Source organism: Argiope bruennichi, chromosome 11, assembly GCF_947563725.1.
Source record: "Argiope bruennichi chromosome 11, qqArgBrue1.1, whole genome shotgun sequence".
Taxonomy (NCBI): domain Eukaryota; kingdom Metazoa; phylum Arthropoda; class Arachnida; order Araneae; family Araneidae; genus Argiope; species Argiope bruennichi.
Genome location: NC_079161.1, coordinates 34,847,370 through 34,865,927, shown reverse-complemented (window position 1 = coordinate 34,865,927; position 18,558 = coordinate 34,847,370). Strand labels below are relative to the sequence as shown.

Below are 18,558 nucleotides of genomic sequence, written 5' to 3'. Positions count from 1 at the left end.
TTTTTAAAAATTGCCCAGAGCAGGGGGTTAAACTCCGGTCGTACCATTAAATATTTTATGTAATTCCAACTTTAATAGATTCTTCAGCAAAATATTTTAAGGCTTCAAATTTTGATAGTAATATCATTCACTCATAATATTATAAAGGCCTTCAGTCATAACGTGATATGTATCTCTCTAATTTTCTGTTAGCCCTCGAAGAATTTATGCTTTAAATTAAAGTGTAAATGATTAATTTGCAATTAATATAATAATATTTTTTACTGAAACAAAGCATTTTTTTTTAATAATATGATTACTGATAATAGAGTCACTGAGCGTTTAAACTTTATGGGCACTAAAGAATATCTTTCTTAATTTATGTAATATCTCAAGAATTTGTCAACAAAAATTTCTCAGATTCATCATGAACAGATCGATTCATTAACAATGTTTCATTTTAAATGCATTAAACACTAAGAAAATAAAATGAATCGTTTAAAATAATCGGTCGAAAACAGATTTAAAAAAACTACTTAAAAAACGATGTACTTAAAACTATAAGCATATACAAAAAAGTATATAACTAACATAAATACATTTTAATTACAAAAGCATGCAATTAACCTAAAAATAATTTAAATCATTGAAAACAGCTTAAAAAAACTACTTAAAAAACGATGTACTTAAAACTATAAGCATATACAAAAATATATATAACTAACATAAATACAATTTACTTAAAAAAGCATGCAACTAACCTAAAAATAATTTAAATCATCCGTTCGTTGCCATGTCAACAGTCAGAAAACAATGCGCATGCGTGAATTTTCTTCGCCAGTTACGTTAATGCAAATGCGTGAATTTTTCTACGCCAGTTGGGGTAACGCTATGCAGATTATACATTTTTAATTTCCTTTATTCTGTGTTATTTTAATTCAAAAGTACTTCAGAATGAATCTGAAACATGGATTAATTAACAATGTTTCATTTTAAATGCATAAAACATAAAGAAAATAAACAGAATCGTTTGAAATAATCCGCCGAAAAATGTTAACCCTAGCCTCAATTCTGTTGGGAGAAAAAAATAACTGACGTCTTACTCATTTGGCGGTGTGGAAAAGTTAAGATTTTTTTGGCGGAAAAGTTGGCGGTGGGGAAACTGGAAGATTTTTTTGGCGGGAAAGTTAGTTTTTAACTAATAATTAAAATTTCAAAAAAAGGGACCCCAGGTGCACATTCCCGACCTCTAAGGTATACATGTACGAAATTTGATAGCTGTATGTCAAATGACCTGGCCTGTAGAGCGCCAACACACACACACACACACACACACACACACACACACACACACACACACACACACGCACATTGAGCTTTATTATAAGTATAGATATAAAAAATATTTATGTAAACATTGCGTTTTATTCGCTTTGTGAACTTGAAAGCAGTAGGAGATTGGGATTTGTAGCATCAAAGGCTGTTATCCCTTGTTTTCAGATGAAGAGAGCAAATAATTTATATCACTAAATACAAGAGCGTGCGCACACACAAAAACAAATTAAAGTTTCAGTCAGTTAAAATAGTTACAAAGCAGTTCCGCTGATGCAGTTTAGTCCATATTCGAGATTCTTAAGTTCCAGTGATATTCGCTTTGTGATTGATAGATAGCGAATCATCTGATCCATAACATTTGAAGTTTGTTTTACCAGTATTGTTTGAAATATTTAATAAAAATTATTATTGCGTTCTAGTAAATATTATATTGCGCTTGTCGGTAAAATGGTGACAAAAAAAAGGAAAAGTAAAGCCTTAATTAATACTAAATTAACAGCAAAAGAGTTTAAAATAATATTATTCGCTTAATTCTACTTTAAGACACATCGTTTGTGGCAACAGTAATGAATAATTTTCAGTATATATATATATTTTTAATCCTTTCGAATAGCGGAAATATTTGTCTCTCGGCCAGAAATCGTCTGAATACCTAAGTAATACACGTGTTAACCTTGAACTGTTTTTTTTTTTAATTGTAATGAATAGCCCAGCGATATCTGATGAAGAAAAAATGCAAAGAAAGAACATGCGAGAATCTGGCAATTTCAAAAGAAAAGCTGATTGTGAAGTTGCTAAGCTGGCTGCAAAATGTGAAATATTGATTCAATACTTAGATATTGTAATTTTATCTGTTCAGTTAGATATAAACTTTAATTAAATGCTTGACTGAAAAATATCAAGCGTTTTAAACAAAGCCTTCCAAGTCAAATTCTTTTCATTTTCTGAAATAACTTGAGCGGTATGTAGGTTCTTAATCCATATTAGTGCCTAAAATTTGATGCGTATATAACAATAATTTTAATCTATTTGCATTCACAAACTCAGGCTTCGCTTTATTTTCTAAATTGCAAGGACTTTTATTTTTCTTTGATGACTCTAACAAGTGTTAAAAACCGAAAAATAAATTTTTCTCTACAAATTTTCATTTTAAAGCTGTATAAGTTTTTAACGATAAACAGAGCAATATTATTAAATAAACAAACAAGCAATAACTTATAGGTTTATGTCCCTTTTTTGCGGGATTTTCAATGTAATTTAAAATGGTGTTTTTCGTTTACATTACAAGGATCCCATACTTATTCAAATGAAAACCAAGCATTGTTCTGTATGAATTAACATAAATGGAAATTGAGAAATTTTATCACACAAAAAAACATTTCAGATAAAATTTAATTCGTGCAATTTAGTTTCAAATATATATATTTTTTTACGTGTAAGCAAAAAAAAAAGAAGAAAAAAAAAGAAACAAAGAAATGTGAATACTTATACTATATTTGTTATTTGACATACGTTGTAAATCTGAATCCAAAAAGAAGGGGGGGGGTTTCCAGTTTTCAATGCCAGCAATGACGTCGACTAGATCTAGATGGTTCATTTTTTAGGTCCAAATATTTCGGCGGTCATTTTCTGACTTGTTTTCAATGGGTAGAACTAGAAGTTGTCCTTGATGACCCTGGTTAGTATGCTAGCAGTTTAAAAATAGTTTGCCAGTAAACCACGGAGCATATATAACCTGCCGTACTGAATGTTTTAAACCAGCGGCGTGGCCTTCCCAAAATTTTCTCGACTCTCTAAATAAACTTGTCATGCCAGAGAATGCCTTATATGGCATTGGCATATAATAGCTACGAAATATTAACTTTTGGCTTGAATGTAGCGTTTTTACTGAATCTATCGTGTAATCCTTGGCGAGTTATTTGGTGATTAATCTCTGGCATGCATTAATCGAATACAAAAATCGAATTTGTGTTTTATACCCGTTTTTCACAACCGAATTTAGCAAACATTTGACACAAAATTGTAATTGTAGTCATAAAAATCCCACCTCAAATTTAATGCATTTAAATCATTGCATTTTGAATCATCCCATTTACATTATTCTGGAAGACCGACAGACAGTCAACCCGTAGTTGGATTGAGATCAACATTTGACAGATTCTACATTATAGAAATCAAATCTGTGTGCCGTATTTCATCTATCTAGCTCTCTTCGTTTTGTAATTACAGTATTAACTTATATTCGAACAGCCGGATAGACGATCCTCCTTTGAACAGATTTTATTCAAAATTAGATATTTTTTGTTTAGACCATATACCAAATTTCAACCGTCTAGCTGAAAGCGTTTTTGAGTTATCTTTGTCACAGACGGACAGATAGACGGATATTTTTTTAACGCGTTTTTCGAACTCAGGAACATTTCAAACGTGAAGATTTATCAAAATATCGATTTCGAATTTTTTTGACGATTACTATACTTTTTGTATACAATGTATACGAGGAAGTAGAAAGATCGCCTTCCGGTCCCCTCTATCCCTGAAATCTTTAAATAAAGTAAATCTTGTAAAACTAATGCTGAGACTTCCCGTTCTTCTTGAAAAAAAAAATAATACATGAGTGTAATATTTCGTTATTCATAACGCTCTTGTATTAATATTTGTTTTAGAATAAAAGATAGTAAGCATTTTAAGCTTTTAAAATGAACATCATAAATATGAAATGGAAATTTTAAGCGGAAGAAAAAATCTATGTGTATGAATTTCGATTAATTAGGCATTTTAACATAACTATTTTATCATATTCACAGCGAACATGCATCCGTCGAATTTTGGCGCCCCTGAAAGTATCCGAGTTGTCAGCTTGTAGAGTAGGAGGGGGGAATACCAGCTCAGATGTCGTCGTCGTCATCTGACCGCGGTTCAAAATTACGAGGTCCGTCCCAAAATCGCCCTAGCGTTGCTTTAAAACGGGACGTTAATATAACTAAACTAAACTAATGTTTTAAGCAATGTGTTTCAATCACAAAATATGAAGAAAAAAGATACCCAGTTTCTTAAGAAGATTTGAACTTTGATTTTGAGCCATGAATTCATAAATTGTACCGTTTATTTTTATTTGAAGTTTTATTATACTACTTATGTATTTCAATTGCTATATACCATTTATCAACGAGCTGCCACAAAATGCGTAAAAATGCCTGAACATTAAGATTCTCCGTACATCTATTTAATCATTATTAAGTACTGAAAATAAGAGCTTTTTATTTAAATTCTATGTTTTAAAAATTGTTATTTTTCTTCCAGGGTCCTTTTTAAACTCGGTATTCCTCTAGATAAATAGATTTTTTTTTTTTTTTTTTTTTTTTTGTAGACTCACGCACTTCTTTTGCCCATGTTCCACTTATAATTAAACACCTGTACATATTCTCACATTCATTTCATTACATTTTATACTGAATAATAAATAAGCAGCATTACACCGCCTGATGCAATGCCTCCAGCTTTTTCTCTACCGTTGTACATGCTCGAAATGACCCTCCGCTCTGTTGGCCACCCCTACAATTACTCACCCCCTCCCTTTTCCCAGGGGGTGAAAGTGGATCTCGAGTGTGATTAACAGGTAGAGAAGGGGAGGGAGGGAGATCCACTCCTGGTCATAGAAAGAACGCTTTGAGTCATGGCCGTTTATGCTCAAGGATTTGTCATCTCTGCGTCCAGGATTGTGGTTTTTTCCCCTGTTGACTTAGATGACGCGCAACAAAGAACCATTTTCGATGAAGTGTTTGGACTGGAGAGGGAGGGGGATTGATAAAGTTGGGAAAAGTGGTCATTTGAGGTTTAATGATGCATCTAAGTACATTTTTGTGTTTTGAGGGTCAAAAGTAGGCAGCATCTACGTATATAAAACGCTAAGGCACGTGATAAAAAAAAATCATATTTCTTTTGCCTGACAACAATCGGTATGTTTTCAAAGCAAAACCGAAAACCTCCATTCTTTTGAGAAAAAGCATTGCATAGATTCGTCAAAATCAGTATTTATCCATGGACAATTAATTATATGCTGCCTTTAACGGGTAAGATTCTTCAATTCTATAGTCGTTGTTTATCCGACCTCTGAAATATAGAATTATATCTATAGGGGCACTTTAGAGAATTATAATTAAGAAAAGGTAGTTATATTTCCATAATTGAAAATGGTATACATATTTTTTTCGATGTCTATATAGATATTCTAAATTTCAAAAGCTATGCAATAACTTTTGAATGTATAGCAGCTTTGTGTGTGTGTGTGTGTGTTATGTATAGCAGCTTTGTGTGTGTTTGTGTTATGTGTAGCAGCTTATATGTATAGCAGCTTTGTGTGTGTGTGTTATGTGTAGCAGCTTATATGTATAGCAACTTTGTGTGTGTGTGTTATGTGTAGCAGCTTATATGTATAGCAGCTTTGTGTGTGTGTGTGTGTGTGTATTTTATGTGTAGCAGCTTATATGTATAGCAGTTTTGTGTGTGCGTGTGTATGTGTGATGTTGAAATCTATACCTATGACTTTATTATTATAATATTGGAAACGTACAAACTTGAATTCAAACTACATTATACGAATTATACTGCCTTATAGCTTATATATAAGCAATAATTTCAATTTTTTAGCATTCTTAAAATTAATTATTATCTAAATACTTGAATTCCACATGCATTTCGGAAGTTTCAAGTTCGAGACCTGATTCCACCGAAGAACTGTCGTGTAAGCGGGTGTGGTGCACGTTAAATCCGTCGGGGCCAAGCGTCCACCTGCTGGTGTGGTATGGTAGTTTGGAGACGGGTGCCAGATCAGGTGTTGTCCTCGTCATCTGAACGCGATTCAAAATTACGAAGTCCGTTACAAAATAGTCCTAGTGTTTCCCTGGTTTTTAGAATCTACATGCACCGAAATCAAGACGTTTGATCAAAAATGTTTGTTAAAATTCGGGCAATCTTCTTTTGAAGCTGTATAAACTCAGAATGCATTTACAAGATGTAATTGTCCTTTTTGTTGTTGTTGTTTGTTTTTGTTTTTCAGTCACTATTATACTGATCGTGAATTTATCAAAGAACTTTTCAAAAACATCTAAGAAATAAAATGGTGGCTTTGAAATCATGAAGAAAGCGAAGAAATCTTTTAAAGAACTTATCGGTTGTTCCTTTACCAGAAAATGTTTTTCATTTGAGTACGTACATATTAATATTTCAAAATTGTCTACCGGTTATATGGTTAAACAAGCCAATAGGCTCAATAACAGATAAAGGCCCTTTATTTTAACTGAAGATATGAATTCACTGTACCGAAGATATGAATTCACTGTACCGAAGATATGAATTCACAAAACAGCACTTGCAATGAACAACAGCATATAAGCAGTAGATAAGTAATAAATAACTGCAACAGTAAAAAGCACTCCGAGAGGACTGGCAAAAGATCAACACTTCAAAGACAGACTTCATTCAACTACTCGCTTGAGCTCAATTCAACTACTGATTCTCGAGTTTTTATAATCTTTGTAACTGCGCATCGAATTTTCTGCAGTAAATGTTGGAACTTGAATCCTAGTGGGGCTATCGTCGAAATTCCTTTATTTTTTTGTAAAAATTCGTCGCCAAAACTGTGGATTCATTTAGTTAATAAGCACGCCAGTAGATCCCATAATTTATTTACAGAACGAACTTTTGGAAAAACAAAACTTATCGATTAAACCTTTTCATCATAAATAAAATTAATCAACAATTCATTATTATTTTTTTTTTCAATTTTGTCCGAATCGGATAGTTTTTAGTTTATTTTGGTTTAGATATTTTATTTTGGGCACTTAAAATGGCAAAGCAGCTGTGTCATGTGATTATGGAGTCACTTAAATTGACTTCTATTTGTAATCTAAATGTATATCGAATTAGCGAAAACCTATTAGAATTTTTGCATTATACGAGTATATTTTTACAGTTTTCATTTCTTTTCAGGAAGTTGCATTTTATCACGAGCATGTGTTGGTGAAAGAACCAGGGACTGACAAGGAAACCCCATGGCACCATGATCAATCTTACTATCCAATCGATGGAGAAAAGGTAACTTACCTTTCTTTAGGAACATATTAAATGCATATAAATGAACATAATTGTTATCTAAAATGCTTTTAAATTATTTTATTCCAGATCATATTTTTTTTTTTTTAAATGCTAACAATTTTACTTTTGTGTTACTTTCTGAGGTAAATTGATTTTCTGAGTGTTTAAATAATAAGTTTCTTGCAAGGTTTTTTTTTTTTTTTTTTTTTTTTGAAATGTGGCAGTGGTCTTGCAGAAACTTTCCCGTACTCTCTAATAAATATGTTTGCGTGTTATTAACTGCATACCATTGTCTAACAATAGTTACGAAATAGTCTATTAGCTAGAGATATTTGGCGGTTAATCGCTGGTTTGCAGTTAATACATGAATGCTAGAAAACTGAAAATACATGCTGAATGCCATTTTTACAATTAATTACAACTAAAGTTCGACACAAATCAGAAATTCTAGTAACATAATCACGTACCAAATGTTATAAATCACTTCATTTTTGAGTTATCTTCTTTTTATGCTTGTGAAAGTACAGACAGATCGATGGTCAACTCTTTGACAGATGTGCTTCAAAATTTACTTTAGATTATAAAACTGTTAACAACATTTTATTTACCTAAATTGTTACTTTTTTTTTTTTTTTTTTTTTGTCGTGTGACTATTTTAAGCCAAATTTTTGCGCAGTAGCTTCTGAGGGTAAAGACCCCTGTACACTTGAGGACAGAAGTCTGACTTCTAGCTCAAATGAAGATAGCACACACACACTCGCGTGCACAACCCCTTTTTACAGGGGGGCTCGTTCACGCACCTCACAGAGAGAACACAAGCAAGAAAACAACCATGCCCGAACCAGGACTCGAACCCAGAACACCTAGATCACGGGGAAGACAAGCTACCTCTAGGCCAGGCACGTTTTTGAATTATTTTGTTTATATGCATGCAAAAGTACAGATGGCCAGGCGGTCAACTTCTTACGGAGTTAGTTCCAGATTTGATATATATTTATACTTTAGATTTTAAATCTATGAATAAAGCTTTATCCATCTAGTTCTTCGTTTGGTAATTATCGTGTTAACTTATATTCGGTCAACCGGACAGACAGACTTCCTCTGAATGAATTTCTTTCAAAATTTAATAGAAATCTACAAATTTGGTGTAAAAAAATACACCAAATTTCATCTGTCTGGCTTAAAACGCTTTAGAGTTATAAAAAACAGACATAAATACAAAAATGTGTTTTTCGGATTCAAGAGGATAAAAAACATGGAAATTCGTCAAAATCTGGAGTTCGAATTTTTTGTGATTACTATAATTTCTCTTTGTACTCGAGAAAGTATAAAAAAAAATTGGTGAGAATATTATCTCCTTATGTTTCTCAGACTTATTTTCTACAATATGGTATAAATACCGATTTTACCTTATACCGATTTTACCCTTGATTTAGTTCAACAATTTTGGTATTAAGATCGCAAGCCAAATTTCATTTGTGCAGTTCATTGCATTTTTAAGTCATGATATTCATATACGCCCGAACAGACAGACAGATAGACAACCAACTAATTGTGTTGGCGCTTTACAGTTCAAACCATTAGACCTATAACTATCAAATCTGGCACATATATATCTTAGCTCTATTTTTTTGAAATTTTAATTAGAATTTTAATTAAAAATTAAGCTGATTTTTGGCCTCTTATCCACGATAACTTCCGAAAATATTATTGCACAGAAATAAATTTCAGAGTGTTTAAAAAATTTTAAAAATATCTTTTTAATGATATCAATACAATAGTCGTGAGAATTTTTGATTGATTTTTGGCACACTTAAATATAAACCATTTTTATTGTTTCATCTAAAATTTAATCGTACCATTTATTTTTATTTTATTTATTTATTTATTTTCGTTGTTGAAAGTTAGAGAAGAAAAATTTTATTCATAGTACTAATTGATGGCATAAGAAACATACAACCGTAAAAGTGATGGATTTTAAAAGTGAAATTTGTAGTTATTACATAGATTAGTCAGGTTTAAAAAATTTTCAATTAATAACAAAAAACCTCATTTTTTACAAAATTTTAATAATTAATTATTAAAAAAACTTGCCAAACGCTTTCTTAACAAACGTCAGGTAAGCTAACAATTCAAATAAAAATTGAAAATCATTTTTTTTCACGAAAACTGATAGGGGAAAAAAAATCCGTCGAACAAAAAAAAGTCGCCAAAACAAGCCAATAACGTTCGCCGTCAGAAAACCATTTTTCAAATCACGCCAGACTCTAAGTTGAAAAACCTTTTCCGAGTGATTCATCGCAATATTAAATTATCTTATCACAGCTACCTCCCAGATAATGCTTTGAAAAAGATACTATTTCAGAAAAGCGTTGGACTCTATAGATCTAAAACATAAACATGGCATAAAACACACACACCCCTCTTTTTATCATACTCAGATGAGTTGTATCGGAAACTGCCAGCTATAGTGGGTGGGGGATCGGGCGAACATCCTAGTTGCACCTGCGAACGAAAAGTTATTGATTTTTCCGCCACCATTTGGATAGGCGTATCGTAGAGAACGCCTGTTATAGCATAGCGTTTTTGTTCGCTTTAGACAGGAAAAAAAATCCAATTATTCTTTTCTTATCTATAGACAAGATCTAGACTGGGTCATGCAGATTTGTAGAGTAAAAGCTGAATATCTGCGCATGCTCGATCAAATAAAAATTGTTTTGGAAGTATTTTTATGTTTAGATTTAAATGCGAAAAGAAATATTCTAATAAAATAAAGCAATGAATTGAATGTGAATTTATAGTTGGTCAATGTATATTTAAATGAAATAAATTTAAACTGTTTTTTCTAAAATGCAAATTTATATGAATGTTGAGATATAAAAATGTAAGTTTATATCAAAATTTGCTACAGTTTTTCTAATTATTTCTTAAACCCAAACGATTATTTCAAAATCTGCTACAATTTTACTTATTATTTCTTAAACCCAAACGATTATGAAAAAATTAATCTATGATTTTATAATAATATTACTTATGATTCATTTTCCTTATTCCTTTTTGTTAATCTGTGCAATAAAAGTAGCGAAACTACTTTCAAAACTAATAAATTAGCTTATTGAAGAAAATAATTCTTCATGAAAGATTTCTAAATGCATTAAAAATTGAAAATTATCACATTTCAGATTTGCTGAAATACGTTTTTAATTTTTCACCACCTGCTTAACCTGAGTCATATTAAATATTTTAAAATGAAAATAAAATTTTTATATTAAATATTTAGTATAAAAAGTGTAATTCTGTATCTAATATCTGCCCTTTTTTTTTAACCATCCCTTTGTCGATTTCTTTTAAAGTGAAGAAATTTAAAAAAGAAAAAATAGTCATTATACCATAATAATGATGGTAACTCTATAACAGTTTTTGCAGAATTGCGTACAATATATTTACATATTAAATTCAGTAACCAGGGAGGGGTCTCCACAAAACTTTCTCGCATATTCTCTCATAGAGGTGTCATTCCTGAGAAAGTCTTACTTGGTAATAGCGTACAATTGTTACAAAATATTAACTTTTGGCAGAAATGTAACATTTTTATTGAATCCATCGTGTTATCCTTGGCGAGTTTTTTGGCGATTAATCACTGGCATGTGGTTAACAGTATCCAAAAGTCGAATTTGAGTTTTAGATACGTTTTTCATAACAGATTAAAACAAAAATTGGACAAAAAAAAAACTGCATTTTTAGTCACAAAATTCCATACCAAATTTGATATATTAAGTCACTGCCTGTTTGAGTCATAAGTTTATATGTGTTTGAAAGTACAGACCGACAGACGGTCAGTTCCTTGTTGGATTTCGCACAAAATTTGACAGGTGTCTATACTATATAGATGTTAAATCTGTACACCAAATCTTATCTATCTAGCTCTTTTAGTTGCGTAATTATCGTATCAACTTTTATTACAACAACCGGACAGACGGCCTTCCTCTGATCAGATTTTACTCAAACTTTGCTGGAAATCTGCACATTTTCGAATTTTAAGAGTTTAGATAAAACGTTTTTAAGTTAACTCTGTCACAGACAGACAAAATGTGTTTTTTTTTTTTTTTACAATCAGGGAAGTTTAAAACGTTGAGATTTGTCAAATCTGGAGTTCGAATTTTTTGACGATTACTATACTTTCTTCATACAACGTATAAAGAGAAAGTAAAAAAAAAAAACTTATCAAAGAATGCCTTGAAATTGGGTTTGAATTTTGGGGGTAGCAAAATGTCTTATTATTTAGATACAAAATGTAAGTAGGACATTTTGGCTAAAAAAATTAAAATTTTCAGCATAGCTATCTTTAATTCAGTTCAGTTTTAATTGACCCCCCCCCTTTTATTTTATTCGATTTGAGGATGACTACTTTTTTAGAATCTTCACATTTTTTTATCCCCTGAAATAATTTGCATGTGTAAAGTGATCGCACCCATAATATAAACCATTAAATAGTACAATTTGACATCCAGGGCTGCAAGCCTTGATTTACAGGATGTGATATTCGAGACAGGAAGATCAAAGATGGAACCCTTTTTTCTCAGAAGATCCGCCGTGCGCAGTTCCTGGTAACATTTGACATTCCAAGTGGAGCATCAGTTAGTAGCTGCTGACGTCGATTTTTAATTTACGAGCTAGGCAGGGTCTTTTAGTCAGAAAAGATGCCCCAGCCAGGTTGATTTAAAATGTCATTAGCCTAGTTGCCAAATAAGTAAGTTTATAAAAATATAAATTTCATAAATTAAAAAATGATATGACTACAGTGTGTGCTTTCATTTGAATTATTAAATAAATTAAATGTAATTAATTATTTGTTTATAACATATTCGGAATATTAATGGCTTATTTACCTACTCATATTATACTACATACTTCACTTGACAGATTTTGTATAACTAGTTTTTGTATTTGTCTGAAGCATATTATTACCTTAAAACCAATCATAATAATTAATTTCTTCTAAATTGTAATTAAGGGAATCTTTAACCAATAATTATTGTTAATGTTTCAATAATTATATTTTTTTTCCCTTTTCTCATAATATACAAATTAATATATATATATATATATATATATATATATATATATATATATATATATATATATATATATATATATATATATATATATATATATATATATATATATATATATATATATATATATATATATATATATATTTATTCACAAAGTTAATAAAAAAAAAAAACTCAACACATGAATCAGTAATATGTTGCTTAAATTAAGAATGTATAGGAATATGAAACTGAATTCACCAGATACTGAAAGTAAACTTCATAACTTGCACTACCTAAGGCAAGAAAATATGCAAATCCGCCACTGGCAATGAAATTCTTTTGCGACAAAGATTTATCGTTCATAGGGATGGTGCCAAGGTCAGATAATCAAGGTAAGGAGATCGACGATGAAACCTAACTCTACTAGAAGGTATGCATGCATTGAGTGTGGGGACAAAGTTTGAGGAAGAAAGATGATTGAATTGCAAAATCAGGGATTTTTAGCAGCAAAGGCTCCTAATGTCAGAGAATCAGAGTTAATAAATATCAAAAAAAACTTCAATGACAGAAGAAAAATTTGAAGAAAGTACTTATGAAAAGCAGATTTTTGGATCAGAATTTTAAGAGACGAAATTTCTTAGTGATTGAAAGTCAGCTTGTTCCAGAAATATGCTCAGTGAGTTGACTAATTCGAACAATGCACGAGAATATGTTCAATGTCATTTTTTTTGGCTACAGGAGAAACAGTCAGGATTATTATAAAAATCCAAATGTAAGAACTTACGGAGGAAGACAGGTCAGAGGTAAAACCCAATTCTATTGAAATTCGTCGTCCATGAGGCTGGTGACTACGTCTGATAATCGAGGCGAGGGATCAGCAAAGAAATTCGATTCCGTTGAAGATTCGCCATGGTGATAAACAGTAATAATTGTGGAAAGAGGATCATTGAAGAAACTCGATTACATTGACGGACAAGCTTAGGACTTAGTATTAATGTCAGGTAATAGAGGTAGGAGAATCAATGATGAAGATCGATTCCATTGAAAATCCGCCATGCTTTGGACCTGGTGGTAAAATCTGATAATTCAGAGAGAGGAATCAGCAAAGAAACTTAATTCCATTGGAAATCTGACATGCATAGACTTGGTGGTAAGTTGTGATAATCGAGGTAGGAGAATCAATGACGAAGCTCGATTTCAATGAAGATCAGCAATGCATGGGAAAGTGTAATAACAAAGGAAGGAGGGTCGATGAATAAACGCGATTTCATTGAAAATTCGATAAACGTAGGCACTAGTTGCAAGGTCTGATTATCGAAGGTTCAATGACGAAACCCGATCGTATTGAAGATCCGCCATGCCTGAAGATCTGATAACGAAGTGTGATAAACGAGGTAAAGAAGGCAGCGAAGATTCCATTGAAGATCAGACGTGTGTGAGACCTTGTGGCAAGGTCTGACAATCGATGAAAGAGGATCAATGAGAAGCCCGATTCCAATAAAAATTTACCTTGCATGAGACTTTTTGACAATGTCTAATAATCGAGATAGGAGGGCCAAATGACAAAACTTAATTCCACCGAACATCCATCATGTGGATTAAATGACGTTAAAATATGTTTGGATGAGACAAAGGCTCAAATGTTGTTGTGGCACGGAAGTTTGGAGTTTGATAATTTTTTACGTATTGTTTTTTTTTCTCTCTCTCTCTCTCTGACTCTGATAAAAAAATGGAAGGTCTCTGCCTAACAGTCTTAATATAATTGGATATCGATTTTGTCAAACAAAATACAACTACTTCCAGAGCTTTTCATATATTTACTAAATGTATATTAATTGGGCAATTTCCTTTAAAACAAGAGCATAGTATCATATGACTGATTACACAGGACAGATTTTATTCAGTTCAAATAAATGCAAGGCATGTGACAAGCTTATGTTTGCAGGCCTTCGAATTCTACAGTCGTTGGGAAGGCCAAATCGTGAATTCTATATTACAATTAGAAATCGTTTAGATTTTATCAATGCGCTGATAAATTTGAGCAAGAAAAAAGGGAATGCTGCCATTCGAAGAATTTTTTTGCTGTAATTGTAACTGTGAGAGCTCTGTTGTTTTAAATTAATGTTATCTCGATCACATACCTTCAAACAAGAAAATCTAAAATTTCTGTTTGATTGGTTGAACGGTTTGTTCATATATCGGGAAATTTTGAGACAGATGTGTATAACATTCTACCCATGTTATCTTGCAACAATTCTGATTGGATTTTTAGCCAATCTGGATTTTATTGTAAGGAGTTGAGGAGTGTAAAAATCTCATATTAGTTCGTAAATTGACAAACACATTCAAAGAGACTGAAAAAGATGCAGTTTGAAATTCTTTCTTTCTCTATAACTTCCTTACTATTGAAGATAGAAAAATAAATTGAATTAGACGAATTAGCGTTTCATTAAGATGAAAAACCTTTGTATGAAAAGTGTTTGATATTTATACTATGTCCTATAATGGCAATTCAAAATATAAATAAATAAAATAAGACGTCTATGCTTACTTCCCTTTTTTTACTTTGAAATTGTTTCAATGCGCGTGGATTAAAGCTTAAAAGCTTGAAGAAGACTAATTAAATAAAAATAAAGGCCAAAACGATTTACTGGTAACGTTATGAAAAAATCATCAACTTTAGATAATTCCAAAAGCTGAACTGCCTTTAGTTCTTTTAAATACTCTTTGTTATATTATTTTTCCTCGAAGCTAGAATGTTTTTGTCTTTATTTAATCTTTTAAAATAAACCAAATTATTTTCTAATAAAATTATGGCGAGAATAAACTTTATTTTCTTTTTATCTGTGGACAATTAGAATCTACCAACTAGCCGACAAGGAATTTTATTTTCAAATACGTAAATGTAAAAATGTATCAGCATTTTTTTTTTTTTTTGAACATGCGCTGTAAATCAGTTTCCCATACACGCATTGCTATTTAGTCTTTCCTGCTTAAAAGATGTTTCGTACCATTCCATATTGGTCATAAGTGATTTACTTCATCTGATGCAGGAGATTTAGGGAGAGATTATTTTTCCGCGGGGCAACTCGATACCGCCGAACAGGAAGGAAGCTATCCAGCATGCTTGTGATCCATCTTAATTATAGCCTCTGATTTGTCGCCGGGAAATACGAAGCGAGAGGATGCGTCAAATTTAAGTGGCCATCAGTTTTTCGGGAAAATGCTTGCGCGTCCGAGTCAATCAGTGCTCTTCGAACCTCGATGGAGATTTTGTAGACAAGATAAATTATTAAGCTTTCTAGGGGCGTTCGGTCTAGCCAGCTTTCAATGTTCCTCTCACCAGCTTTCAATGCCAAATATTTTTTTATTGATTTAAATTTAATTTTTACTCTTTCGTATATGAAGTATAGTAATCGTCGAATAACGAATCTCCAAGTTCTATTTTGAATTTTTAAAATCTACGAATTTTGACGAATCTCCTAGTTTCAGAGCTCCCTGAGTTCGAAAAACACTTTTTCGGAAAATGTCCATCCATCCGTCTGTCTGTCTGGGACAATGATAATACAAAAACGCTTTGATCTAGACGGGTGAAATTTGGTTTACGGTCTTCAGATCAAATTTGTAGATTTCTATCAAATTTTGAGCAAACTCCGTTCAGAGGAAGTCTGTCTGTCTGGTTGTCCGAATAAAAGTTAACACAATAACTACAAAACAAAGAAAATTAGATACATAAAATTTGGTACATAGATTTAACATCTATAGTATAGACATGTATCTAATTTTGAACTAAATCCAACAACAGGTTGTTGGTCTGTCGGTCTATAATTTCAAAAACATGTAAACACGATAACTCAAAAGCGCAATGATTCAAACATATGAAATTTGGTATATGATTTTGTGGCTACCTACAATTGAAGCTCTGTGCAAAATTTTTATTTCAATTGGTAGGGAAAAATTTGTCTAAAACACAAATTCGGTTTTCGGGTACCGCATGCCAGGAAATAATCGTAAAAAAAAAAATTTGCCAGCGATCACATGATAGATTCAGTAAAAATGCTAACTTCATGCAAAAAGTTAGTGTTTCATATTTATTGTGGGCCAATCAATCTATGTAAGACATTCTTTGAGATAACATCCTTATTAAAGTATATGCGTGAAAGCTTTGAGAAGACCACTTCCACTGGTTACCTTAGTAGATTTTCTGTGTCAAATTTTGAGAAATTGAAATGGCAAAAATCATAGAAGCAGTTGCCGGTATGTGTAAAATAAAAGGCTCTGTGCTGATAGTTCATATATGTTTATATACTGAACTGCACGTTTCAAGAATTTATTAGAGAAAAAGTAAGTTAGAGGATATAAACTGGATAATAAGGATTCAACATAAATTCTGTAATGCCTAACTTAAATGCAGGAAACATAAACAAAACATTAACGTAAATTGGGACCTAATTCTTAAGAAAATTTACTCAGGCCGATTTTATTTTACACCGATAAATGATTATATAGATATCAAAAGGTAACCTACAGTTTTTAGTTTTTAAAAAAGTTCTTAATACGTGTCCGTTACACATTGACGGAACAATGAACAACGAGCAGAATTTTGCTTTTTTCCTGTCACAACTTGTATTTTGTACACCATACTGTTACGAATCTGTGATGCGGCTTCCCAGCATAGTTGGTTTTATAGGAGGTCCCAGAGCTTGGCGACCGTTTGGCAACTTGGCGACGAATTTGGCGACTTTGGCACCAAAATGAATTGTGCCCGAGACATCGAGAATTTTCGCGATCCGTCCATTAGGAACCGAGATACGCCTCGAACGTTCCTGATTGATTGAAAGGTTTCTAGCCCCGCCTCCTGAGACCTATATAAGGAGCTGCAGCTGCCGGAGAGTCGTCGTTAATTAAGTAGTCGTTGTCGAGAGTAGTCGGAATCGACGGTAAAGAACTGGCCTTCCAGAGATAAGCGGAGCAGCGACGGAGTGAAGCTAGTGCTGAACTAAGTTGTGCGCTACTGTCTGCAGTAGAGTCTGATTGTATGCTGCACGTCTCGGCTGAAGATAATCGTCTTCAGTGCTGTATCTAGTTGTCGCCTTTGTGCTGTCCTGTGTGTCTTCGTGTAAATAAACGTCGTTGTTTTATTTCCTACTGCCACCAGCTGATTGAGCGTTCTCCACACCATATAACTCCCACTATCCAAATGAACCCGGTAATTTCGTAACAATACGTAAGAGGATCGTAGCAGACGCCCGTTTCCAATGCCTTGGCAATGTTCCCAATGCAACGCCTTGCCTTCCTCATTTAATTACGATAAAAGAAAACTAGGCCAGACAGTACGGAAGCCGGATAATTGCAATCGGGAGTGTACTGTATACAAAATTTCATTCATCTAGCTCAAAGTGGATTTTTTCTTTTTTTGTATACATTGTATATGAGACACTTTGAAGTAATTTGTGGAGGTATTACAAACCAAATGAAGAAATTCAACCACATTACACCATGATGATTTCGAATCGATGCATCTAAATGGTTCTTACTCATGTAGGAATTTCTGATTAGTTAATCCGTTAATAAAATATTCTTCTGTATTAAAAACTGGAAAAAAGGAAAAAAAAATTATTATTATATTGAATAAATATGCTTCTTTGTAGGTGTGTTCTATCTGGATGCCTGTGGATCCAGTTCCACGCGACACCTGCGTGCAGTTCATCGCGGGTTCCCATAAATGGGGGTGGTTCGAGCCCATCAAGTTTGAAACCGAGCGTCCTTACCAGATAATCGACAACGAATGCGAAGAAAAAATTTACCAAAAAGTTCCAGACGTTGCAGCGAACAAGGACAAATATAATATCTTATCCTGGGATGTGCAGGTATATAGTCATTGCCATTTTATACTCATAACATTTAAATATATAATCACTTGACGCCCCATCACAGTCAGAGCAGCTCAGGTTTTGATTTATATCCAGAAATGGATAAGTGTCCCGAATCGATTCTGTTTTTCTACTAATAAATTAGCAATTCAGATTTAAATCAGTTGAAATTTTTTCCTCTCAACTTCCTCAAATATGGTGAAATTTGTGCTAAACTT

General features: G+C 32.5%; 1 protein-coding gene across 1 annotated transcript in view; it reads left to right on the top strand.

Annotated features, from left to right (window-relative positions):
• The window catches only part of LOC129957610 (uncharacterized), a 48,334-nt gene that overhangs the window by 20,048 nt on the left and 9,728 nt on the right, over positions 1-18,558 (top strand). The window contains exons 2-3 of the mRNA XM_056070027.1: positions 7,306-7,410; positions 18,119-18,337. Coding sequence (XP_055926002.1) covers positions 7,306-7,410; positions 18,119-18,337 — 324 coding nt within the window. The remainder of the gene's footprint in view (positions 1-7,305; positions 7,411-18,118; positions 18,338-18,558) is intronic.